Below are 26953 nucleotides of genomic sequence, written 5' to 3'. Positions count from 1 at the left end.
CAAGAAAAATAGAAACATAAGTATACATTTATATTAGTCCTATGTATTCTAAGGCCTCCTGTTTCACATACTCTGAGTCAGCTATCTCTACAGCACAACAGTCAATATTATTTGTAGATAAGCCTTTGGTCCCCTGACTTATCAGGCCGTTTCCTTACCCAGCACATGACCATGTCTTCCCCCCCCCACACGGTAACACATTTGGTAATCATACTCAAATCTGTCTATCTCACACCACCATTTCCTCAGCATTCTTTTTTTTTCACATTTGTTTTCTTTTATTTATTTATTTTTTTACTTTCTTTCTCTTTACAATTTTATTGCTATGTTGCATCAAAAACTAGCTCCTTGAACATACATAAGATCTTGGGCATATTTTAAAGAACACAATGGAATCCATACCTTTCTGTCTGTCAAAAAACTGCAAACTGTATGTTATATTAATTTCTTTTATTCTCTTTTCAGCTATTAAAATTAGAAGTAGATTAAACTTTCTAGTTTGCTTGAAGGCAGTGTCTGCAAAGGTTAGATCACAAGATGGAAGCTTCTACTTACTACAAGAATGTTGGGTTGGAAAACAGAGATAATTACACATGGGAAAGGATTTTCCTACTTATTTCTCAACCTGGTTTTTCCTAACTCTGTCTATCTCTTCCCAATAGTCCCTCTTCCCTTAACTATTTGGAAGATAAAGTAGCTATGAACCACATAATAGCACTATCAGCTGATAGTATGATTAGCTGAATAAAACAGTGATGGTAACATACATACCTCCTTTTCCCTCCGGTAACCCAGCAGGCAACCTGACTTGGTATTTGCCACCTACTTGTACACAAAAATGTTTGCTTGCTAGGCCAACTGTATTTAAACTAAAATATGACATCTATAAATAAAATATTGAATACCAACCATTTTTATATTCTGACAAAGTCAAAGTTCATGGATTGCTCTCCTGAAAACTGTCATGAAAGGCAGAGAGCCTCAAGAAAAATAGGAGAGCCTGACCAGGCGGTGGCGCAGTGGATAGAGCGTCGGACTGGGATGCGGAAGACCCAGGTTCAAGACCCCGAGGTCACCAGCTTGAGCGCAGGCTCATCTGGTTTGAGCAAAAGCCCACCAGCTTGAACCCAAAGTCACTGGCTACAGCAAAGGGTTACTCGGTCTGCCGAAGGCCTGCAGTCAAGGCACATATGAGAAAGCAATCAATGAACAACTAAGGTGTTGCAACACGCAATGAAAAACTAATGATTGATGCTTCTCATCTCTCTCCGTTCCTGTCTGTCTGTCCCTGTCCATTCCTCTCTCTGACTCACTCGCTGTCTCTGTACGAAAGAAAGAAAGAAAGAAAGAAAGAAAGAAAGAAAGAAAGAAAGAAAGAGAAAAGAAAAGAAAAGAAAAGAAAAGAAAAGAAAAGAAAAGAAAAGAAAAGAAAAGAAAAATAGGAGAAAATTACTACATGGGCTAAATGATTCCTGTTGAAATCAGAACCATCATATGATGACTGTAAAATGGATCAATAGCTTTAAATGGTCTCAAGTGAACAATCTGTGCCGTTCTCCTTCTCTTGCCCTTGAAACAAATAAAAGCAGGAAAAAAGGTCTAAGGTCTTTAAATGAGGCTATTATTCCATTAATTATGAGGCAGTTTGTGTTTCACTGGAATTAATATGACCCTTATTCTTTAAGCTCCAGCTGCATCTGATGTCACTGTGCTAAGGCAGTGAAGAATGAAAACCAAAGGACAACTGCCTACTTAAGGAATTAAGTTGACTAAAATGAAAAGCTCACACAGATGCAAGTTTCAGTGCTCTGGCTGAGAATCTTTGTCTATATATCAACCACAGTCTCAATAAACTCAATCTATTAATTTCAGATGTAAAAAACCTTAACTGCTGCCCAAAAAAAGCAATTTTCAAAGCTGGAATCAATACAGTGGTACTACTCTATTTCATCCATCCATATATATTTTTTTTTTTGGGGGGGGAGGTATTTTTCTGAGTTGGAAACGGGGAGGCAGTCAGACAGACTCCCGCATGCACCCGACCGGGATCCACCAGGCATGCCCACCAGGGGGCGATGCTCTGCCCATCTGGAGCGTTGCTCTGTTGCAACCAAAGCCATTCTAGTGCCTGAGGCAGAGGCCATAGAGCCATCCTCAGCGCCCGGGCCAACTTTGCTCTAATGGAGCCTTGGCTGCGGGAGGGGAAGAGAGAGACAGAGAGGAAGGAGAGGGGGAGGGGTGGAGAAGCAGATGGGCGCCTCTCCTGTGTGCCCTGGCCGGGAATCGAACCCAGGACTCCTGCACGCCAGGCCAACACTCTACCACTGAGCCAACTGGCCAGGGCATCCATCCATATATTTTTTAAAATAATTAATTTGATCTCCACTCATTCAGATTTATTAAATATCAATATAGTTTATGATAGCTACCTTAGAAAATCCTGAAAACTTATCCAAAGGATAAGCAAGGCAAATAAAAATACAGAATATGTTTAACTTTAAAAACAAAATTATTCTGTTTGGGTTTAATGCACAGATTACAGCAGTCTTAGAGATTTGTTAAATTGGCACTGACTTTCTTATGAACGTCCCCATCACTTAGACTTTTCATGAACTCAGATCCCAATCCTTACTCTAACCAGTTAAATTGTACTCTACATGTTTTGTCTAGATCATCCTGGACATCGATGACTCCAGGGGGCAGTGACTGAGAAAGCAACTTCACATGGTCGACAGATTCTTCTAAACTTACTGAGACCAAGGCAATGCTCTAGACACAGACCCAAAAAACTTTGGACCCAAAAAGGTACCACCTCTGCCCCAAGAAAACTGGACATATTGTAAATAACCAGGTCCTTAATGACCCCTGGACAATTTCCTGAACATATTTTAGTTGGAAACTTGCTATATAAGAGACATTTAATTATAGTATTTGTAAACCAAGATGGGGGGGGGCTTATTTGAAATACATGAATAAAAAGACTCCTTTTCAGAACTTTCAAAATGTCATATCAGAGACTATTTCCCGCATTACTTCTCTTGATTCGGTAAATGTGTTTTTTCTTGAAAAACTGTCTCTGCTGTAATCTTCTGCCTTTAGCCTAAATCAATGATTTTATTATTTCTTTTTTAAAACTGATTTTTAGAGAGAGAGAGAGAAAGGGAGGGAAAGAAGAAAGGAAGAAAAAGAGTAGAGAGAAGTGGGAAGCATCAACTTGCAGTAGTTGCTTTCCATATGTGCCTTGACCAGGCAAACCAGGGTGTTTTTTGAACTGGCGACATTAGCATTCCAGGTCGATGCCTTATGCACTGCGCCACCACAGGTCAGGCTAAATCAGCAATTTTCAAATGGTGTACCACAACAGGCACACTAGTGTACTGTTATTTAATTTATTATGTTTTAAAGATTTTATTGATTTTTTTTTTTTTTTTTGTATTTTTCTGAAGCTGGAAATGGGGAGAGACAGTCAGACAGACTCTCACATGCGCCCGACCAGGATCCACCCGGCACGCCCACCAGGGGCAACGCTGTGCCCACCAGGGGGCGATGCTCTGCCCCTCCGGGGCATCGCTCTGCCGCAACCAGAGCCACTCTAGCGCCTGGGGCAGAGGCCAAGGAGCCATCCCCAGCGCCCGGGCCATCTTTGCTCCAATGGAGCCTTGGCTGCGGGAGGGGAAGAGAGAGACAGAGAGGAAGGAGGGGGGCGGGGTGGAGAAGCAAATGGGCGCTTCTCCTATATGCTCTGGCCGGGAATCGAACCCGGGTCCCTCGCACACCAGGCCGACGCTCTACCGCTGAGCCAACCGGCCAGGGCCAAGATTTTATTGATTTTAAAGAGTATATATATAGAGAGAGAGAGAAAGGCAGGGGAGTTGGAAGGAGTGGGAGGCATCAATTCATAGTTATTTCTCGTATGTGCTTTGATGGGGCAAGCCCAGGGTTTTGAACCATCAACTTCAGCATTCTAGGTCGACACTTTATCCACTGCAGCACCACAAGTCAGGCCCGTTAGAATTATTAAAACATGCAATACCCTGTCTATTTTAGTCAGGGACACTGACCTCTTTTCCCTTAGATTGTCAAATTAAAAAAAAAAAATCACAACAGCCAACACAAATAGCCATCTAGTGTGAATGAATCAAAATTATACCTATTTTTTTTTGTCATTTCAGCAAAAAAAATACATTCATTGGTGTGCCACAGAATTTTAGTAATTAGTTTATGTATGCCATGAGATGAAAGAGATTGAAAATTGCTAGCCTAAATCACCCTTTTCATTTCTAAAGCCAGTAGTTTCTGAGCAACCAGACTATCCTGCCATTAAATATGGATGGATACAGGCCCTGGCCGGTTGGCTCAGCGGTGGAGCGTCGGCCTGGCGTGCGGGGGGACCCGGGTTCGATTCCCGGCCAGAGCACGTAGGAGAAGCGCCCATTTGCTTCTCCACCCCCCCCCCTCCTTCCTCTCTGTCTCTCTCTTCCCCTCCAGCAGCCAAGGCTCCCTTGGAGCAAAGATGGCCCGGGCGCTGGGGATGGCTCCTTGGCCTCTGCCCCAGGCGCTAGAGTGGCTCTGGTCGCGGCAGAGTGACGCCCCGGAGGGGCAGAGCGTCGCCCCCTGGTGGGCAGAGCGTTGCCCCTGGTGGGCGTGCCGGGTGGATCCCAGTCGGGCGCATGCGGGAGTCTGTCTGACTGTCTCTCCCTGTTTCCAGCTTCAGAAAAATACCAAAAAAAAAATATATATATATATATATGGATGGATATAGGGGCTTGATAGGTCCCAAGTAGCTTTTTATTAGTCAGGTATAGTCTCCTCAACTAACAAAAAAATGCAGGTAAACTGTTGTGTAGATTATATTGAAATTCATCCCACTATATGGCTTCCAAAATACAACAGGAGGAAGAGGGCCATTGTCCTCTCAAGTTGGAGCTAACTGACACCATGATTCACCTGGCCCTCTGATTAAAAATCTTGATCTATTTATCTCTGTCGTCTGAAGAATTCTTTTCTAGTGGACTATTCTGACTGACACTGTGAGATACCAAAACTGTAATTGTTTGTAAGAATTTATATTCCTGAGTGCTTTGATAGTCCAATTTTATTTAGTCTTTCTAAACTCTAAGTTCATCAATCTCCTTACCTTGATATGATAATCACAAACTGTTTTCCTTTTTATTGAATTTATTACAGTGACACTGGTTAACAAAACTATACAGACTCTAGGCGCACAATTCTACAACACATCATCTGTACACTGTACTGTGTGTTCACCACCCTTAGTCTAGTCTCTGTCCATCACCATTTATCCCCCTTTATCCTCCTTTAACTCCCCCACCCCCTGGCAATCACCACACTATTGTTCATGTACATGAATTTTCTTCCTTTTCTTCTTTCTCAATCCCTCCATCACCCCTACTTAGTGGCTCCCCAAAAGCTTAATCACCAACCTTTTGTACCAATACATAGAAAAATTATATTTATTTTAAAGGAACACATAAAGGCTTTTAATTCTCTTCAGATTAAGTGTAAATTGTCAAAAAATTGACAATCATAGGGGACTTATTAAGTAACATATAACTAATTCATGCAATATAATACTCTGAAGCCATCAGAAAACATATTGCAGCCTGACCAGTGGTGGCTCAGTGGATAGAGCATTGACCTGGGACGCTGAAGTCCCAGGTTCAAAACACCAAGGTTGCCAGCTTGAGCACAGAGTTGCTGGCTTGAGCATGGGATCATCAACATGATTCCATGGTCACTGGACTGAACCCAAAGGTCACTGGCTTAAACTCAAGGTCACCAGCTTGAGAAAGGGGTCACTGGCTCGGCTCGAGCTCCCTGGTCAAGGCACACATGAGAAGCAATAAGTGAACAACTAAAGTGACTCAGCTATGAGTTGATGCTTCTCATCTCTGTCTCACACTTTAAAAAAGAAATATTCTCATTTTGTTAGAGAAAACATAGAAAAAAGAGACTAGAAGAACATACATCAAAATATTAAAGAGTAGCTGAGGATAATGGATTACATGCAACTTTTTCTTTTGCAATTCTGAATTTTCCAAGGTTCAGCACTGAATATTTATTATTTTAATTTTTTAATGTTTATTTTATTGATTTAGAGAGAGAGGAAAGGGGGAGGGAAGGATGGAGAGTGAAAGGAAGAGAGAGAGAGAGAGAGAGAGAGAGAGAGAGACAGAAAAATCGATGTTTCTCTATGTGCCCTGACTAGGGATCAAACTGGCAACCTCTGTGCTTTGGGATGATGCTTTAACCAACCGAACTATCCAGCCAGGGCTATTTATAAATTTTTAAAAGCCCTTTTTTTTTTTTTTAAGAGAAACAGCTTTTAAAGTAATTATGTAAGTTATTTCTTATACTATTGCACACCTATTATTAGTAAAGGTAATAGAACATCTTTCACCATGGAAGACTCCATTAAGTTTTAATAGGAGGAATGCAGTTTTTCCAGTTGCCTTTAAAAATAGCAAAAAAATTTACTGGGTCACTACCATGTGCCAAGTCTTCTCACATATTCTAATAAAAGTGGAACATTAAGGATAGCCAGGGGAAAAAAACTGTCCAGCAATATAACTACAGTAATACCATTTTACAATTTTATTTATTTATTTTTATATTTTATTGATTGATTGATATTAGAGAGAGAGGAAAGGAAAGGGAAAAACATCAATTTGCTTTTCCATTTATTTATACATTCATTGTTTGATTCTTTTATGTGCTCTGACTGGGATTCAAACCCGAAACCTTGGTGTTGTGGGACAATGCTTTATACCCACCTAAGGCCTCATCTTACAATTTTAAAAAGATTTACTACTCCCACTCAATAAACAGTTTGATTCAACTAATTTCTACTGAGCATTTACTAGGTGGGGCATTCTGGCAAGACGGGAAATATAGTGAAGCAAGTTCAAAGTAAAGCAAAGTTAGAACAGAGGCTTGAGCAGCAAGGTTGAGTCAATGTTGTAGGTCGAGTTCCATGGATCACCTGCAGCAGTATCCCTCATGGTGTTGGTTAAAAATGCATATTCTGGCCCTGGACGGTTGGGTCAGTGGTAGAGCATCAGCCCAGTGTGTGGAAGTCCCGGGTTCAATTCCCATCCAGGGCATACAGGAGAAGCACGCCTCCCATCTGCTTCTCCACGCTTCCCCCTCTCCTTTCTCTCTCTCTCTCTCTCTCTCTTCCCCTCCCAAAGCCAAAGCTCCACTGAAGCAAAGTTGGCCCAATTGGCCCAAGCGCTGAGGATGGCTCCACGGCCTCCGCCTCAGGCACTAGAACAGCTCCAGTTGCAACAGAACAACGCCCCAGATGGGCAGAGCATTGCCCCCTGGTGGGCATGCCAGGTGGATCCCGGTAAGGTGCATGTGGGAGTCTTTCTCTGCCTCCCTGCTTCTCACTTCAGAAAAATTAAAGGAAAAAAAAATTCTTACAAATGATGTATTATTACACCTGAAACCTTTGCACAATTATAAAAATGATGAGGCACAAAGAGGTTAAGAAGTTTGGTTAAGGTCACACAGAAAGTAAATAGTAAATCCAGGATTCAAACCAGAATTCAAACTCTAGGTGTAGACAGAGACTATGTCTCTAACTACTATGATATACTGCCTCAGGCACTAGATGTGGAACCAAGGAAGGAAACAGTAGTAACAAAGTTCTCAGAATACTTTCTGGTTCACAGTAAGGCCTCAATATTTTGTGTGTGTGTGTGTGTGACAGAGACAGAGAGAGAGAGGGTCAGATAGGGACAGACAGAGAGGAAGGGAGAGAGATGAGAAGCATCAGTTCTTTGTTGTAGTATCTGAGTTGTTCATTGATTGCTTTTTCATATGTGCCTTGATGGTGGGGGGTGGGGAGCTACAGCAGAGTGAGTGGCCCCTTGCTCAAGCCAGTGACCTTGGGCTCAAGCCAGCGAGCGACCTTGGACTTCAAGCCAGCGACCTTTGTGCTCAAGCTGATGAGCCTGCGCTCACGCCAATGAGCCCGTGCTCAAGGCAGATGAGCCAGCGCTCAAGCCAGCAACCTTGGGGTTTCAAACCTGGGGCCTCTGCGACGCTCTATCCACTGGGCCATCACCTGGTCAGGCAAGGCCTCAATAAATTTTAACGACCGTTATTTGATAATGATGCTACCATGGAGTCACATATTTATGGAAGCTACAGTTTTTAGAAGAAAACAAATGACAATTTAACAAGGTAAAAATCAAGGTTTTAGTGAAGGAAGGAAAGCAAAGAAACTTAAAAGGATGCTAAGGCTTCAAAATCAGTTTCCTGTGCCTTCAATATGTAAATATCCACACAATCATCAACCTTCTACCACATTTGTGGCTACCAGTCCTGAAGGAGGACTACTATACAAAGCAATGAACTGCAGGCCTCACAAATCCCAAACAGCTGAGCACTGTAAGATTCCATTTGAGGGTGCTATCTTTAGCAGTGGGTGTGTTTTGCTTCATTCCAGTTGTTTTAAAGCAATTATTGATGCTGAAGGTCTCTTAGGTTCTTGACTGCTCACTGAAAGCAAACTCATCCTGATCACTCCAAACAAACGGTAATTTGTTCTAATTAGGAAGATTTGTCTCCAGTTAATACTACTGTATTTTCAGGTACTTTTCAAGTTACATTGTTTAGACTCAAGACAGTAGCTCCACGTTTTTTCTTTTTAAAATTCTTCTTAACTCAATTATTTTTTATTTTCAAAAGGTTAAAGTTTGAAATAAATTTATATATTTCTACTCTAAAAGCATTTCTCAAAACAGAGTAAAGGTGCTGGATGGCAGAAAGCATCTCACAGAAATGGGACATCTGGTCATCCTAGCCCTGAAGCAATGTACATAAAAAGTGCTATTTTTAAAATGAAGTGTGAATACCTACCCTGCATAAATATAAATGCCAATCTTTGCTTGGGAGATTTGGAATCTAAAATAAGTATAAACAGGAGACTAAAACTAACTAATTCAAGCAAAGATTTATAAACAAAGATGCTCACATCATAGTACATTTCTTATAATAGTGAAAATGCCTAGCAGTAAATAAATTATGGTATAGCCAGATAAAAAATATCCAGCCATTAAAAACATTCTCAATAAATAATAATATAAAAATTTGCATAATACATATTAAATGTTGATAATTATCTCTGGTTGGTATGATTAGTTTATTTTTAATTTTCGTTTTCTATGTGTTTCTGTATTTTTATTTTTATTTTTTGTAATATTTTATTCAGTTTAGAGAGAAGAGAGCAAAGAGAGAGAGAAGGGGGGAGGAGCAGGAAGCATCAACTCCCATATGTGCCTTGACCTGGCAAGTCCAGGGTTTTGAACCAGCAACCTCAGTGTTTCTAGGTTGACACCTTATTCACTGCGCCACCACAGGTCAGGCTGTTTCTGTATTTTTCAACGTCTATATATGTCATTTCTCTAAGTAGAAAAATTTATTGAAAAGTCAATTTTTTTAAAGTTTTATTTTCAATTAATCTGTTTGTTTTTAACTCTCCTAATTTTTTTTACCCTACTCTAAGTCTTAAGGTCTAAAACAGAAGTTCTCAGGTGGGAAGTGAGAGGAGAGAGAGAGAGGTGTTTGTTCCCTACCCCCAAAGGTACATTTGGCAATGACCGTAGACAACATGGATTGGTTGTTACAACCGGGAGTGGGGATGCTACTGCATCTAGCAGAGAAAGGTTAAGGATTTGGCTAAATCCTACAGCACACAGGACAAGCTCCCAGGAAAAAAGGAATTAAAGAAATTATCTAGCCTACTATGTCAATAGTTCAAAGGTTAAGAAATCTTGGTCTAGGATGAAAAAAAAATGAGCACAAACAGGAAATGTGGGTTAAAATACAATATTAGCTCTAGTGGGTTTAGCTTTTCATTTCTAAAATAAGACTTTTAAAAATATATAAATTGAGCACTGATAGCTCATTTGGTTAGAGCAGGCGTGCCAATAGTTTTTGCCCCTGGGCTAGATTAGAAAGAAAACTTTTTTCATGGGCCGGATGAAATATTAAAATTAAAAAATGTTAAATACAAAAATTATTTAAGTAAACAAAATTTTATTATATAATGTTTATGAATAAATGTAAGTAATTTAGTACAGCAAATTAACAAAAAAACTAATGTGACGTGTTGAGGCGCTTTGCATCGCCTATTATTTTTTTAATATCTGGCTCTCTACTTGTAGTAGCTATTCTTAACACAGCCTCCAAATGTAAATCATTCAATCTTGATCTTGTTGTACTTTTATTTAGATTCATTAAAGAAAAGTTTGTTCACAAATATAAGTTGAGCTGAAAATTACTAAATATTCCTTGGCAAGTTTTTTTAAATTTCCATCTTTTCCATTATTCAATTGCTTATAAAAATTGCACGACGAGTATAAAAGTTGTAAATCTTTTTTTTTTTTTTTTGTATTTTTCTGAAGTTGGAAACGGGGAGGCAGTCAGATAGACTCCCGCATGCGCCCAACCGGGATCCACCCAGCATGCCCACCAGGGGGCGATGCTCCGCCCATCTGGGCGTTGCTCTGTTGCATCCAGAGCCATTCTAGCGCCTGAGGCAGAGGCCACAGAGCCATCCCCAGCACCCGGGCCAACTTTGCTCTAATGGAGCCTTGGCTGCAGGAGAGGAAGAGACAGAGAGGAAGGAGAGGGGGAGAGGTGGAGAAGCAGATGGGCGCTACTCCTGTACCCTGGCTGGGAATCGAACTCAGGACTCCTGCACGCCAGGCCGACGCTCTACCACTGAGCCAACCGGCCAGGGCCAGTTGTAAATCTTTATAATGGAATTTTTTTAAAAAATAAAGAAGTATCACGAATTCATTTGACCAATTATTGGAAGTTAACCGTAGATTAGTCACACGTGGAATTCTTCTCCGCGTATCACTATCTTCTTAAATATCTCAATTTCCAATAATCAAAGATGCTTCCGCTTCTGAGTAGCTGAGATTTTAACTTTCATTGTTGTACAATGGTTATATATCGTAGTTTATGTATAATGATTTAAAAGTACCACTTATTTCATTTCCACAGTGAGTCATGCGGAGAATATTAAAAATTTAATCGCGGGCCGCATAAACTCTACGCGGGCTATATGTTGGCCATGCCTGGGTTAGAGCATTGTCCAGAAGCACAGAGGTTGCCGGTTTGATCCCCAGTCAGGGCACATACAGGAACAGACTAATGTTTCTGCCCTTCTCATGCTCTCTCCCTTCCTCTCTCTAAAATCAATAAAACAAACATTTAAAGAAAAAGAAAAAATATAAATTAATAAAAATTTAATCCAGGTTTTGGCTCAAATTTCTTATTAAGATACACATTTCCTGATTTTATGAACATCATGACCAGGAGTTCTGCTTGCAGTCCCAACCTGAGCATGAGGCTTGTCAAACTAGAAAATTTATCTCAGCTTGAGCCTATACAGATCAATCCTATATAAAAGTTTTAAAAGTAAAAAAAAAAAAAGTTTTAAAAGTAGTGCTACAAAAATGTTTTTTTTTGTTGTTGTTATTTGTTTTTTGTATTTTTCTGAAGCTGGAAACGGGGAGAGACAGTCAGAGGGACTCCCGCATGCGCCCGACCGGGATCCACCCGGCACTGCTGCTCACCAGGGGGCGATACTCTGCCCATCCAGGGAGTCGCTATGTTGCGACCAAAGCCATTCTAGCGCCTGAGGCAGAGGCCACAGAGCCATCCCCAGCGCCAGGGCCATCTTTGCTCCAATGGAGCCTTGGCTGCAGGAGGGGAAGAGAGAGACAGAGAGGAAGGAGAGGGGGAGGGGTGGAGAAGCAGATGGGCGCCTCTCCTGTGTGCCCTGGCCGGGAATCAAACCTGGGACTTCTACACGCCAGGCCGATGCTCTACCACTGAGCCAACCAGCCAGGGCTACAAAAATGTTTTAAAAAGAGATCCTATCTTTAAAATAATAGTTGGTCATTTTATTGTATGTACTCCGGTATGGTAAACTGAATAACTAAATTCTAAATAATCTAGCCTAACTAGTCTAAAAACTAGTCTAACTCAAGCATTTAATTGTTTAAACACACAGACAGACAAAATGAGTTATGCAAACTCATGCGAAATTACTTCCTATTGTGATGTCATATTCAGGGAGCGGTAACAAAAGTACATGGGATTTGAGGAAATGAACTACCCTCTTTGATCTAAGTTAGTAAATAACAAGTGTTTGGTTATAACCAAGTACAGAGATCATTAGGTATGACTGAATGAAATAAAGTGGTAGAGGGATTAAGGAGTAGATGACAGGATGAAAGGTAAAATAGATATGACATTGAAGATAAATTCAAGTGACAATTCGAACAGTCAAAAAGGGGTAATAAGAAATTTTGCAACTTATCTCTAAGTGAAAAAGAGGGAAGAGAATAATGTATGCAACCAAGGGTGTGCAGGGGAAATAAAACACTGAGAAAATGGAGCAGAAAGAGATGAGAAGGAAAGGTGACATAGGGTTCACAGCCCCCTAATTAAGACTGAAAGCAAAACACTATTCAAATCTTCAGTGTCCAATATGCTTTGTTTTTTAGAGAGAGAGAGAGAGAGAAAGAGAAAGAGAGAAAAGGGAATAGGAACAGGAAGCATCAACTACTATATATGCCTGGACCAGTCAAGTTCAGGGTTTCAAACCAGCAACCTCAGTGTTCTCGGTTCATACTTTATCCATTGCACCAGCACAGGCTCTAATATGCTTTCAATAATATTTGATTGTATGAATTCTCCATGGCTTTATTTTTTAATTCAAAATGATTCTCTAAGGGTAAAATATCCAATATCCTCTTGTGTATGTAAAACTCTCCCAGTCTTCTCTGCTCAAAGATCAGAAAAGGAGCCTGACCAGGTGGTGGCACAGTGGATAGAGCATCGGACTGGGACCCAGAGGACCCAGGTTTGAAACCCGGAGGTCGCCAGCTTGAGCGTGGGCTCATCTGGTTTGAGCCAGGCTTACCAGCTTGAGCCCAAGGTCGCTGGCTCAAGCAAGAGGTCACTCAGTCTGCTGTAGTCCCCTCCTCCACCCATCAAGGCACATGTGAGAAAGAAATCAATGAACTAAGGTGCCGCAATGAAGAATTGATACTTCTCATCTCTCTCCCTTCCTATCTGTCTGTCCTTCTCTCTTGACTCTCTGTCACACACACACACAAAAAAAAAGGATCGGAAAAGGAGGGGCAGAATTCAATCACTGTCATTTCTGGCAATTTATTCATCAATTAAGGGTGGTTGTTCTGTCTACCAGCAATATTCCTTCTGATGGGGACCAGTTCTCAGCCAACCTGTTAGAGATGAAATTAAGCAAGACTTGTGGAGACAAAATACCCTGACAAGGCAACTTTAATAACTTCTGCAGAAGGGCGTGCTGCCACTATTGAAAGCCAGCCAGCAAGCAAGCGAGTGGGCAGAGGGGAAATTCTGTTTTAATCCCTAACACAGGCCCTAGATTGATGGGTCTTGCTCCACTGGCTGGAGTGTTGACTGTACAATCTTACTTTTTCTAAAAGGCTGGCTTCTGCCTTGGGGTGGGCACTTTCTTGGATTACTTGCTGCGGGGGAAGCTATATTATAAGGATAATCAAAAGGTCTATGGAGGGACCGCTACACCGCGTGGTAAGTAGTGGTGTCCTCTGACCACCAGCTAGCAAGGAGCTGAGGCCCCCTGCCACTGGCAAGCATGTGAGCGAGCTTGGAAGCAGGTCCTCCGGCCCCAGTCAAGCCTTGAGATTACGGTAGCCTCTGATAATAACTTCTGCAGAAGGGCGTGCTGCCACTATTGAAAGCCAGCAAGCAAGCGGGTGGGCAGAGGGGAAATTCTGTTTTAATCCCTAACACAGGCCCTAGTTTGATGGGTCTTGCTCCACTGGCTGGAGTGTTGACTGTACAATCTTACTTTTTCTAAATTGGCTAGTTTAAATGGCTGCGCCAAGGTAGAAGAGAGAGATGATGATATCATTAACTAGGTAAGGGGGGGTTAGGAAATAGTGGGGAAAAACCAGATGACTGACAAAGGGGGCGGAGGGTTGATAAACAAGTTAGTTACTTCTCATTCTACTCCCTGGTCGGAGGAATCGAATGGAGTTGAGAATTAGTTAAAGAAAAGAACATGAGTTAAAACATTTCCTTGAAATCCACCAGGTCTGAGTAGTGCCGGGGTCCAGCCCCGGGGGGGATCCAGGGGTCCCACAGGAGGAGACGGCGTCGGCGAAATCAAGTGAGAGAGCCGAATTCTTTTCTTTCTCTTTATTCTCTTGTTAGCATTTACTGCCAGGCATCTCTGCCAAATGCTAGTACAGCTCCTTTTTTATACACACACACCAAGTTACAATTACATGGTATTAATCATTGCTTCTGTTTCACTATGTTTACATGTTTCCAGATAACAGTTAATTTATATCTATAAACTACAAATCAGGTGGCAAATCATTCAAAGTACAATTAAAAAATAACTTGAATAGCGATAACATCGGTAAAAGCTTTTAAAGGATTAGTACTAACTAATAACTCAACTTTACTGTTGTTGTGAGTCAAGGGGCAGAGAGATTAACAGACAAAATCATTAAGGACTAGCAAAGGACCACTGCTTGCTCAGGCAAATGGCCTTGAGTTTATGCAGTGTCCTAACTTTTCTCACAAGATAACAAAAGGCTTGCCCATTAAGAAATTGACATAACATTAAGAGTAACTTTTACTTAAAGATATATAGAGTGCACTCGCAAGATAGCTTAGTAGCAACATAATTTCAGAAGACATTAATTGCTATTGCTTCTATGGATGCCCCCCCATACCTCTCATTATCTGAAGAAAGAAATTTGGGGAGAATACAAACCTCATGAGAGTGTCTCACTGAGAAAACCCAGCAACTGCCTTCAGTCATAAAACAATTCTCTTAGCAAAACATTCTTTTCTTGCTGACTGCATTCCCATCCCAAGCCATGCAACGGGCCATTCCATTACACCTTACCTAAGATTCTATTGTCTAGTCAAATTCTGTTTATTTACTATATTCACACACTAGTTAAGTTCTAACTATATTCTTCTTAGAGTGTACCACTATCTGCAGATCAAATAAGCAAGAAGAAAGGAAAGTTTCTCTACTCTATCACCTGAAAAGGCTAGGGAGGAAAAATGATGAATTAAGTGAAGGCCGAAAGGTGCTCTGCACAGCCACTGCCTTCTACCCATACACAAGTCACAATCTATTCTTTCTAACATGATTAGTAAGAAGAAATTCTCCTACAAACTTAACCCTTTACGAGGGATATCATAGCCAGCCTCTTATATCTATGAGCCCAGTTCAAGGGGCTTACAGGCTTTTCTGTGGAACTTACACCTTCTGTCTCATTTCCAAAGAAATTACTACAAATCTACAGGAAAAGCACGGTACTATTATCCCTGTGCCACAAATAATAGCACACACCCAGAAAAAGGGGGGATATAAGGCCAGATTAATTCAAAAAGTCAAAGGGGGAAGTATCGTTGTGCCTATTCTTTTGCAGTGACTTTGTCACCCCGCAGCCATTGGTCTTCTCTGCTGTGACTTTGTCAATCAGCAGTTTTTGATCTTCTTCTGCTGTGACCTTGTCAGCCAGCAGTTGTGGGTCTTCTCCTGCTGTGACCTTGTCAGCCAGCAGTCGTTGGTCGGCTCCCGACAGAGTAGGACGGTCAGTCATGATGCCTTGTCCTCCCCTGGCATCACCATGAGTGGAATACCTGACCACTCATGGTATTCCTCCCTCATTGCCAACACAGCACAGTGAAAGGAGAGGGAACATGACCCCAAGTACAGGCAACCAGAACTCACCTACCATGCTCGCTTCTCCCAGGTCCAGAGCTAAAAGATACGTGCTCTGCAGTGGCCACTGACCACCTTTTTTACCCCCAAAACAGCTGTCCTGAGGATGAAACCAATGTCAGACAGCACAATCTGACACGACAGCCAGTCACAGAGAGCCCCAGAGACCACATCTGAGCCTTAAATCCAACTATGCCTAGACTTTCAGGTCATATAAGCAAATAAAATCCTTTCTGGCTTTGAGTTGTGTGTTTTTGTTATTTCCAACTAAAATAACTTGGGCTGGTAAACTGTTTAACACTGTCAAAGACAGGTTAGGTAAGTCAGTTTGTCAGAATTGACATCTATGAATAATTCAGAATCTTCTCTTTATGTACCACATCTTAATTGATATCATAACTTGAGGCAATAAATTTCATAAATGTAAACAGTGTTTAAAGTAGAAATTAATTTTAAATGACATATATTTATTTCAAGATCTAACAACTATCCCTACTGAACTGAGATTTGATGTTAGAAACTTCTACTATTCTTGGTGTTAAATACTATATCATTTCCCCAGCTCACCTTCATCTTTCTAAACCCAATGTGAAACCCCAAGACTTCTATCCTTTTAGTCTGTCTATCTTCTTCACTGTCCAAATCATTTTATTTCTCCTATTCTGAAAATCCTCTAGTTTCAGTGAGTAGTCATCAAAAAGTAGAAACCCCCGCCTGACCGGTGGTGATACAGTGAATAGAGCACTGACCTGGGACACTGAGGTCCCAGGTTTGAAACCCCGAGGTTGCTGGCTTGAGCACAGGCTTATCAGGCTTGAGCACAGGCTCATCAGCTTGAGTGTTGGGCTGCTGGCTTGAGTATAAGATCATCCACATGATTCCAAGGTCACTGGCTTGAGCCCAAATGTCGCAGACTTGGGCAAGGGGTCATTGGCTTGGCTTGAGCCCCCTGGTCAAGGCACGGATGAGAAGCAACTGATGAACACCTAAGCCACAAAACTATAAATTGATGCTATACATCTCTCTCCCTTTCTTTCTCTGTTTCTTAGAGAAAAAAAAAAGTAGAAACCACACAGGATTCCTAGCCAGGGCAATGCATGTTTCTGTATGAGGGACCTGGGGTAGACAAGCTTGTCTTTTTTGTGTTTGGTTTTTCTCCAGTCTAGAATTTGCTCATGTTTTTTGGCCAGAGCAGTGCATCAGGCCAAAGGAGGTAGGTAGATGATACCTATGAACACTCAGGGGTGGATAAACACATTTCTCCCTTGATTTCAATCAAGTTTGGAGTTCTGTTTTTGAGGGTTTTTTGCGAAAGAGACAGAGAGAAGGAAAGATAGGGACAGACAGACAGGAAGGGGGAGAGATGAGAAGCATCAAGTCTTCATTGCGGCACCTTAGTTGTTCATTGATTGCTTTCTCATATGTGCCTTGATGGGGGGGGGGGGGGCTAAAACAGAGCAGAGTGACCCCTTGCTCAAGCCAGTGACCGTGGGCTCAAGCCAGTGGCCATGGGGTCCTGTCTATGACTCCACACTCAAGCCAATGACCCTGTGCTCAAGCCAGATGAGCCCATGCTCAAGCTGGCGACCTTGAGGTTTCAAAGCCGGATCCTCTGCATCCCAATATGACGCTCTATCCACTGTGCAACTGCCTGGTCAGGCTGGAGTCATTATTTTGAAATAAAAACATAATCGCATCATCCCTATATTCTACAATTGGCAACAAGCCTCCATTTTACAAGATGTTTAATGCTAACGGCTGTTGGTTAAGGAGACTTCCAACTGAAGAGGGCTTAGCAGAGAAGTGCAGAATGCAGGAAGAAGCCAGAAATAAGTTTCTTTTTTTTTAATTTTTTTACAGGGACAGAGAGTGAGTCAGAGAGAGGGATAGATAGGGACAGACAGGCAGGAACGGAGAGAGATGAGAAGCTCAATCATCAGTTTTTCGTTGCGACACCTTAGTTGTTCATTGATTGCTTTCTCATATGTGCCTTGACCATGGGCCTTCAGCAGACTGAGTAACCCCCCGCTCGAGCCAGTGACCTTGGGTCCATGCTAGTGAGCTTTATTGTTCAAACCAGATGAGCCCACGCTCAAGCTGGCTATCCTGGGGTCTCGAACCTGGGTCCTTCCGCATCCCAGTCTGACGCTCTATCCACTGTGCCACCGCCCGGTCAGGCCAGGGATAAGTTTCTACACAGCTCAGAAATCTGTATCAGCAGAAACCCAGACTGACATCACAGCCAAGACAGATGGGGGAGGAGCACTGCTAAAAGACAAAATTGACCAAAAAACATTTAGTACACTAAAAACTTATGAAAACAAGGCATCAAATACAGACATAATTAATAAAGATAATAGGATAAGTGTGCAAAGGAAAGATTAAGTCAACCACCAGCCCAGGCTGGTTAGCTCAGTCAGTTCGAACACTGTCCCGAAATGCCAAGGTTGCGGATTCAATCCGTGGTCAAGGCACATATGGGAAGCAACCAATGAACACACAACTAAGTGCATTCCCTCTCTTCTCTCTCTCCCTTCCTCTCTGTCGCTCTAAAAAACAATCAATAGCCTGACCTGTGATGGCGCAGTGGATAAAGCGTCGACCTGGAAATGCTGAGGTCGCCGGTTCGAAACCCTGGGCTTGCCTGGTCAAGGCACATATGGGAGTTGATGCTTTCCAGCTCCCCTCCCCCTTCTCTCTCTGTCTCTCCTCTCTCTCTCTCTGTCTCTCCATCTCCTCTCTAAAAAACAAACAAAAAAAAATCAATAAAAAAATGATTCAGCCTGACCAGGTGGTGGCGCAGTGGATAGAGCATCGGACTGGGATGCAGAGGACCCAGGTTCGAGACCCCGAGGTCACCAGTTTGAGTGCGGGCTCATCTGGTTTGAGCAAAAGCCCACCAGCTTGGACCCAAGGTCACTGGCTCGAGCAAGGGGTTACTCGGTCTGCTAAAGGCCTGCAGTCAAGGCACATATGAGAAAGCAATCAATGAACAACTAAGGTGTCACAATGAAAAACTAATGATTGATGCTTCTCATCTCTCTCCGTTCCTGTCTGTCTGTCCCTGTCTATCCTTCTCTATGACTCTCTCTCTGTCTCTGTAAAAAAAAAAAAAATTATCAAAATTCATTAAAGTACACACTTTAAATCAGTGAATTTTACTACATATAAATTATACTGCAAGCCTGACCAGGCGGTGGCGCAGTGGATAGAGCATCGGACTGGGATGCAAAGGACCCAGGTTTGAGATCCCGAGGTCGCTAGCTTGAGCGCGGGCTGATCTGGTTTGAGCTAAAGCTCACCAGCTTGGACCCAAGGTCACTGGCTCAAGCAAGGGGTTACTCGGTCTGCTTAAGGCCTGAGGTCAAGGCACATATGAGAAAGCAATCAATGAACAACTAAGAAGTCGCAACGCGCAACGAGAAACTGATGATTGATGCTTCTCATCTCTCTCTGTTCTTGTCTGTCTGTCCTTATCTATCCCTCTCTCTGACTCTCTCTCTGTCTCTGTAAAAAAATAAAAAATTATACCTCAATAAAGTTGATTAAAGAGAGAGGCAGGCACCAGAAGAAAATAGGGGACAAACACCCCAGACAGACAAATTAAAAAGTCTAAGAAGCCTGACCAGGTGGTGGCGCAGTGGATAGAGCGTCGGACTGGGATGCGGAAGGACCCAGGTTCGAGACCCCAGGGTCGCCAGCTTGAGCGCGGGCTCATCTGGCTTGAGCAAAGAGCTCACCAGCTTAGACCCAAGGTCGCTGGCTCCAGCAGGGGGTTACTCGATCTGCTGAAGGCCCGCGGTCAAGGCACATGTGAGAAAGCAATCAATGAACAACTAAGAAGTCGCAACGCGCAACGAGAAACTGATGATTGATGCTTCTCATCTCTCTCCGTTCCTGTCTGTCTGTCCCTGTCTATCTCTGCCTCTGTAAAAATAAATAAATAAATAAAAATTAAAAAGTCTAAGAAGACCACTGTGGGACAGAGGACATTCCCTTCAGGGTGGAATGGGAGGACTGGGGTTGCTTACCCAATATTTTACTGACAGGGCTACACTTTATTCCATAAATCAGCTGGGAGTTTACACTTCTATTAATACCTTATATTTCATTAGGAACTGCCCAAAGTAGAGATAAATAAATGAAAGTCCATCTCTAGCAGACTACATGCCCTTAGATTCTATTGATGGAGGTAAAATCCATCATAAAATGAAGAGAAGTTAAATTACCTTCTGAGATAGATGTAAGGTAAGGGGGTTCATCTCTCCTCTCCCATACTCTCCTATAGAAAAGTTAGCACTACCCCCCAACCTTTTGGCGATTATAGTTAAATCCCTGGAACTCTACTCATAGATCTTCCTCCAGTATTCCCCTACTCTGAAAAGCACAAAGGTGTTTATCTGACTGTAGCAACTCTCGTTAAATTAGACTAAAGATGTGCTTGAGTAGCTTACAAGTTCTATAGAGTCAGCAAAAATTCATGGTGTAGCCCTGGCCGGTTGGCTCAGCGGTAGAGCGTCGGCCTAGCGTGCGGAGGACCCGGGTTCGATTCCCGGCCAGGGCACACAGGAGAAGCACCCATTTGCTTCTCCACCCCTCCGCCGCCCCTTCCTCTCTGTCTCTCTCTTCCCCTCCCGCAGCCAAGGCTCCACTGGAGCAAAGATGGCCCGGGCGCTGGGGATGGCTCTATGGCCTTTGCCTCAGGCGCTAGAGTGGCTCTGGTCGCAACATGGCGACGCCCAGGACGGGCAGAGCATCGCCCCCTGGTGGGCAGAGCGTCGCCCCTGGTGGGCGTGCTGGGTGGATCCCGGTCGGGCGCATGCAGGAGTCTGTCTGTCTCTCCCTGTTTCCAGCTTCAGAAAAGAAAAAAAAAAAAATTCATGGTGTAATTAATGAATTTCCAAATTAATCCAATTTCCAAAGCTAGAGCTACTAGCATCAATTTACAACTATTTCCTCTCCCTCCCTTCCTGAATCCTTCCCATCACAGAGACTTGTTTCTCAGATGTGTTCTCTTCTTTCATACCTTGTGCCTGTGCCTCAGTCTATCAGACCTTCATCACTTCACATTTTGTTTCCTCAACAGTTTCCTTGGTCTCCCTGGGTCCCAGGCTCTATTGCTCATCCTGTTCAGCATGCCTGAAAATGTGTTTACTTGTTCAACTACTTCTTTATGCCCTGCTTGATTCCTACATATAGACTAATCATCCCAAACCCTTATTTGTAGTCTATCTCTCTTCTAAATGTTCTTTCATCATCCAATAAATATTTAATAAATACTTACTATGTGTGAGACTTTGAACTGGGCTTCACAGGAGGTAAACAAAAGCCTAATCAGCATCTTCAGGAGGCTTGCATTATTATGGAAGTGGCAGTCATACCCACAAATAACCGTAGTAAGATGGAAATGTGTACAGGTCATTAAGACAGAGAACCGTCAGCCATTTTACTGGATGTCAAGTAAAATTAGAACTAGTAAAGAAAACATAGAAAGTAAAGAGACGGCCTGACCTGTGGTGGCGCAGTGGATAAAGCGTCGACCTGGAAATGCTGAGGTTGCCGGTTCGAAACCCTGGGCTTGCCTGGTCAAGGCACATATGGGAGTTGATGCTTCCAGCTCCTCCCCCCTTCTCTCTCTCTGTCTCTCCTCTCTCTCTCTGTCTCTCTCTGTCTCTGTCTCTCCCTCTCCTCTCTAAAATGAACAAAAAAAAAAAAAATTAAAAAAAAAAAAGAAATAAAGCTGTCTTTATTTAAAAAAAAAAAAGAAAGAAAGAAAAAGAAAAAGAAAGTAAAGAGACGGCCTGACCTGTGGTGGCGCAGTGGATAAAGCACAGATCTGGAAAGCTGAGACGGCCAGTTCGAAACCCTGGGCTTGCCTGGTAAAGGCACATATGAGAGTTGATGCTTCCTGTTCCTCCCCCCTTCTCTCATTCTCTCTCTAAAATGAGTAAAGTCTTTAAAAAATTTTTAAAAATAAGAGTGTTAAGAGACAAAGGAAAGGCTCTTGAGGTTCCCAACATGATGAACTTGGAGAACTGCCATAGGAGGAAACACAGATGGAAGGGGAATGACAGGAGACTTGAGGAAATGATCAAAGATGAGATTGCTGTCCTGCTTTAAGATTTTGGAAGCAGCCTGATCCATGGTAGCTGAGTGGATGTAGTGTCAACCAGGAATATTGAGGTTGCCAGTTCGAAACTCCAAGGCTGCTGGCTCTGAGCGCAGGCTACTCAGCACAGGGTCACTGAGTAGGGTAATCATCTACAGGATCCCAAAGCTCACCAGCTTGAGCCCAAAGGTCACTGGCATGAAATGTCCAAGGTAACTGGCTTAACTAAGGGGACACTGGCGTGGCCCTGGTCAAGGCACATACATTAAGCTCAATGTACAACTAAAGTGAAAACAACTAGAGTTGATGCTTCTCACCCTTTCTCCTTTCCTGCCTCTCTCTCTCAAAAAAAAGAAAAGAAAAGAAAAGAAAAGAAAAGAAAAGAAAAGAAAAGAAAAGAAAAGAAAAGAAAAGAAAGAGTAAAAACATTTTGGAAGCAATTTATCCCAGAAAAAAATTTTGGCCATGTAGCTTCAGTAGATATGAGGGAATATGGTGGGAAAGGAAGGCTACGGATACATAAATCTACTGGCTTAAACAGCTGTTTCACCCAGGAAAGTTTAAATGGCTCTGGAACAGGACTTTTAATCCTTTTTGCACTGTTAGAAAACTCAGCATTCTCACACACCAATGGGGACTCCTAATGAAACAACTTCAGGTAATCTTGGCCATTCCACAGCACTTTCAGCGCTATCCACGGTGTCTGGAAACCTCGAGCAAGGAAGACGAGCATGACATTTTATTGCTGCTGGTGATCCATCTAGGTCTAATTAATAAACCCTGTTCCACAAACGCAGAACCCTTTGAAGTTACTGAATGCATCTATGGGTGATGTTATGATTCATCTATCCACTGGGAAGTCACGACTAGCAAATAGTTTCAAAATCAGAAGCAATGACATATCACAGCCACCTTTAATTCTTTTGGGAACAAGCCACATAGAAACAAATCAACACACAACACTGAATATTCTAACAACCACTGAATTTATGAATTGTATGGTATGTGACTCATAGCTCAATAAATCTGTTTTATTTTTTAAACCAATGAAAAGTTTTAAACAAACTATCATTTTCCAGAAATGTTATATCATAGGAACTAAGCTATTGCCCTTAAAATGTGTATACTGCAGGAAAAATTTTTAATGGAAGCCCTGCTAAATTGCCGTGACAAAACCATTATCATTTTAGCTAAAAAGAATAAACTGAAGGGTCTCTTGCCTTTAACCGTAATAGGAGCTGACTTGTATCACAAATCAAAATCTGCCTTTAAGCTCTGAATAACATTTTTTAAAGGGCATTTTTCAGATATAACCACTATACTGAATACCATAATTATGGCATGTCACTACTACCTCTTTCCTAGTTATCTACCCCAGAACTCCCTTTCCTATAATCCTTGTGTTTATCCATTGATTTATTTCTAACCATTTCCTTCTTCCTCTAATAATCACTACCTAAGCTTTTATCTCTGAAAACATTCCAACATACCCATATGCCAACCCATTCACTAACCTCTACAAATAGTCTACCAGCTATCTGCCTGCTGTGTGCCCTTGGAGATTCAAAATGGGTCAAGAATATAAGAAGCAGACTGTGAGCTCTGTGTCTTGTCCATTGTTAGAACCTCCCAACATTAAGCAGAGTACGGGCACCCAGGAGGTGCTCAATAAATATTTTTGCCTACCATTAAGCAAAAGCCTATTCACACAAAGAATTATCCAACAGTAACCAAGTGACCAGATTATTCTTAGACATTTAGGAGAAGGCAACTTAAGCTCAACTTAAGTCTTGATATTAAAACCAGTCTGTTTTTATAATTTTACTAGAAGGTAATTTTAAAACAGATTGTGATGAAGCCATAGCCAAAGCCCAAACCCTTATAATTGAAAAATCACAGTATCTTTTTCCCCCAGCAAATAATCTTGTGAGGATAAAGGCAGATCCAAAGTCCAAGAGCAGTTTATTATCTAGTCAGTCGCCAGTTAACCCATCTACAGTTAGGCAGCTCAAGGACGGACTCCTCATCATAGTGAAAGGGGGTGGAGGGCTAGGCAAAGTACAGAATGTTTACAGCTTTATCTCCTGTGAAAATGATTCTAATATTTGATATTTCTTAGTAGCCACCTCATATATGTATTTATTATAAGAATTAAATGAGCCCTGACCGAATAGTTCTGTTTGTTAGAGCATGATCCCAAAGCACAAAGGTTCCTGGTCTGATCCCCAGTCAGGGCACAGACGGAATCAGATCGACATTCCTCTCTCTCTCTCTCTCTCTCTCTTATTCTTTCCCTAAAATCAATTTTTAAAAATTAAAAACAAAAACTGTGGTCTTTTAAAAAAAAGAATTAGCCTGACCAGGCGGTGGTGCAGTGGATAGGGCGTCGGACTGGGATGCAGAGGACCCAGGTTCGAGACCCCGAGGTCGCCAAGCTTGAGCACGGGGTCATCTGGTTTGAGCAAAAGCCCACCAGCTTGAACCCAAGGTCACTGGCTCCAGCAAGGGGTTACTCGGTCTGCTGAAGGCCCGTGGTCAAGGCACATATGAGAAAAGCAATCAATGAACAACTAAGGTGTTGCAACGCGCAATGAAAAACTAATGATTGATGCTTCTCATCTCTCTCCGTTCCTGTCTGTATGTCCCTGTCTATCCCTCTCTCTGACTCACTGTCTCTGTAAAAAATAAATAAATAAATTTTTAAAAAAAGAATTAACTGAGTTAATTTGTAAAGCACTTAAAACAGTACCTGGCACACAGTAGGTACTATATAATGTTAATAACTTTGAATCAGTTTACAACCACATTCATTTATTTATTTATTTTTAAGATTTTATTTATTCATTTTAGAGAGGAGAGAGAGAGAGAGAGAGAGAAGGAGGAGCAGGAAGCATCAACTCCCATATGTGCCTTGACCAGGCAAGCCCCAGGTTTTGAACCGGCGACATCAGTGTTCCAGGTGGACACTCCATCTATTGCATCACCACAGGCCAGGCTGCATTCATTTAGAGATCTACAATGCCTAAAGAAATTACCAGGTTGTGAGAGAAGTTCCAATTGTGCAGTCTTTAAATCTGAGGCTGAAAGAAAAGGATTCCAAATAATGTTTCTTGAAAACTCCTTTCATGTTTGAAGAAACTCATATTTGTAGAGAAATTTACAGGTTACAAAAGCTTTCCTATATATTATTAAGTTTAAACCTCACAATAGCCTTAGAAGAAATGCAGGACAGGTATAATTAACTCCATTAACTAAAGAAGCTATGGACTTGCCGGAGGTCAAACAGTAACTATAAAAGGCCTAGGGCTAGAATCCAGTTCCCTTGAAGTTGGATTTAGACTTTTCTCTATAACTTACTGCAACTTGGGCCCTGGGCTTACTTGGGTCACATTTGGAAGCAATGATGCTAGAATCCTAAATGAAGATTCTGCTGCAAATGCAAACTTGAAAGTTAAGGCAATTCTTTCTATTGTAAGTAGAGGTAATTAACAGCTGGCAAAACACCTAAAACGAGTTATAGTACAAAATGCTCACAAAGGGCACCACACACTGCCCAAGACAAATTTTCAGAGCAGTCTTCAAAGGGACATTTCTCCAAAATATGCCATTTAGAGATTACCAGACCCAGAGAATACTGATGTCAGTATTACAAAGAAAATGATGCCACTTCCTTAAATTAAACCCAGAAGAAAAGGATCGCCCCAGCAGATGGTGAAGACATGGAGCCTAACAAGGCTCTAAGGAATTATACGCAGGTTGCAAACTCCCAGCGACAAATGAGTAAGGACCATTCCAACTCGTGAATCAGCTTGCATTTACCCGGCTGCATCATCCCAGGGGCTCACTACGCCGGGACAGCGATCTCAAACCCAACACTTAAAGGTGAAAATTGGCTGGCGACAGTTTGCAGGATTCGAAAAAAACCTCACAAGAAAGGCTGGCTGGCGGCAGAAGTGGCGCCGCATACCAACACCAGACGTTATTTTAAGCTCGGGCCCCCAAGGGAGGGACCATCTGATCCACCAGACAAGCATCTCCCACCAGCCAGGATTTTTGCCTACAGCGAACAGGAGGGCTGGGCAGCCCAGACCCAGGCCGGCCCCGCTAAACCCGCACGGGCCCCCTTTTCCGAGGCACGCTGCACTCCCAGCCCAAGAAGCGTGGCAGGGCACAGACACAGCCCCGCACCCCCGACCCGAGGCGGCCTCCCTCCGCCGCCTTCATCACCATCACCTCCCTAGAGAGGAAGGCGCCTCCGCGGGCGACAGCCCCGCAGGGCCGGGGGTTTGGAAATGCTCGGAAAGGGGGTGGTGCCGCCGGAGGGCACTCGCGCCCCCGCCCTCCCGGGCCTGACAGCCGGCCGCGCGACCTGCGCCGCCCCCGCCCCACCGCGCGCGGGGCGCCCTACCTTTGTGTAGAGCTCGGAGGCGGCCATGGCGGGCCCGCGGCGCCGACGCCCCCCGCCTGTGCGGAGGCCTCACCTCGCCTGGCCGGCCGCCCGCGCCGAGTAGGAAGCGCCCCGGTTGCCGCCGCCGGGAAGCGGGGCAGGGCCGGGCGGGGCCGGGCGGGGCGGAGCGCCTCAGGGGCGGGCGACCCGCGGGAACCTCGTCATCACTCCCGTGCTCGCCGCGAGCAGCCGCGAGCGCTCCGCACCCCCGGGGTCCTCAGAGTCGCCGTCGCAGCCCCCTCGGCGGCCAGTGATGCTGCCGCCGCCGCCGCCGCCCTGTGCATTGTGGGAGCGAGCGGGAGGAGGCTGAGCTCGAGCGCGGTGACCGCGGTTGCTCTGGGTTCTCGCGGGCTCGCGCTGCCTCCCATCGGCTGCGGGCTCCGAGCATCATCAGCCGGGCAGCCCGCGCTGCGCCAGGTCACTCGCCGAGAGCACGCCTCTCCCGGGGCGCGTGCACCCCGGACGCCCCCGACCTCAAGCCAGCCCTGGACCGTGGGTCATACATAACCCAGCCCCAAGAGGGTTGGCGATAACTGATATCACTGAGGGTGTCCAAGGTAAAGACTACTTCTGTCCTAACAAGCAT

At 43.3% G+C, this 26953-nt stretch overlaps 1 protein-coding gene across 4 annotated transcripts in view; it reads right to left on the bottom strand.

The window, feature by feature from the left end:
• Nucleotides 1-26621, bottom strand: part of MYO5A (myosin VA) — a 260030-nt gene extending 233409 nt beyond the window's left edge. For all 4 annotated transcript variants that reach the window (XM_066387962.1, XM_066387963.1, XM_066387964.1 and 1 more), the window contains exon 1: nt 26329-26621. In XM_066387962.1, coding sequence (XP_066244059.1) covers nt 26329-26355 — 27 coding nt within the window. In that variant the 5' untranslated portion in view covers nt 26356-26621. The remainder of the gene's footprint in view (nt 1-26328) is intronic.
• Nucleotides 26622-26953: the final 332 nt, after the last annotated feature.

Source organism: Saccopteryx leptura, chromosome 6 (assembly GCF_036850995.1).
Source record: "Saccopteryx leptura isolate mSacLep1 chromosome 6, mSacLep1_pri_phased_curated, whole genome shotgun sequence".
In the NCBI taxonomy this organism is placed as follows: domain Eukaryota; kingdom Metazoa; phylum Chordata; class Mammalia; order Chiroptera; family Emballonuridae; genus Saccopteryx; species Saccopteryx leptura.
Note: the sequence above shows the minus strand (reverse complement) of the source record. Positions and strands in the feature narration are given on the sequence as shown.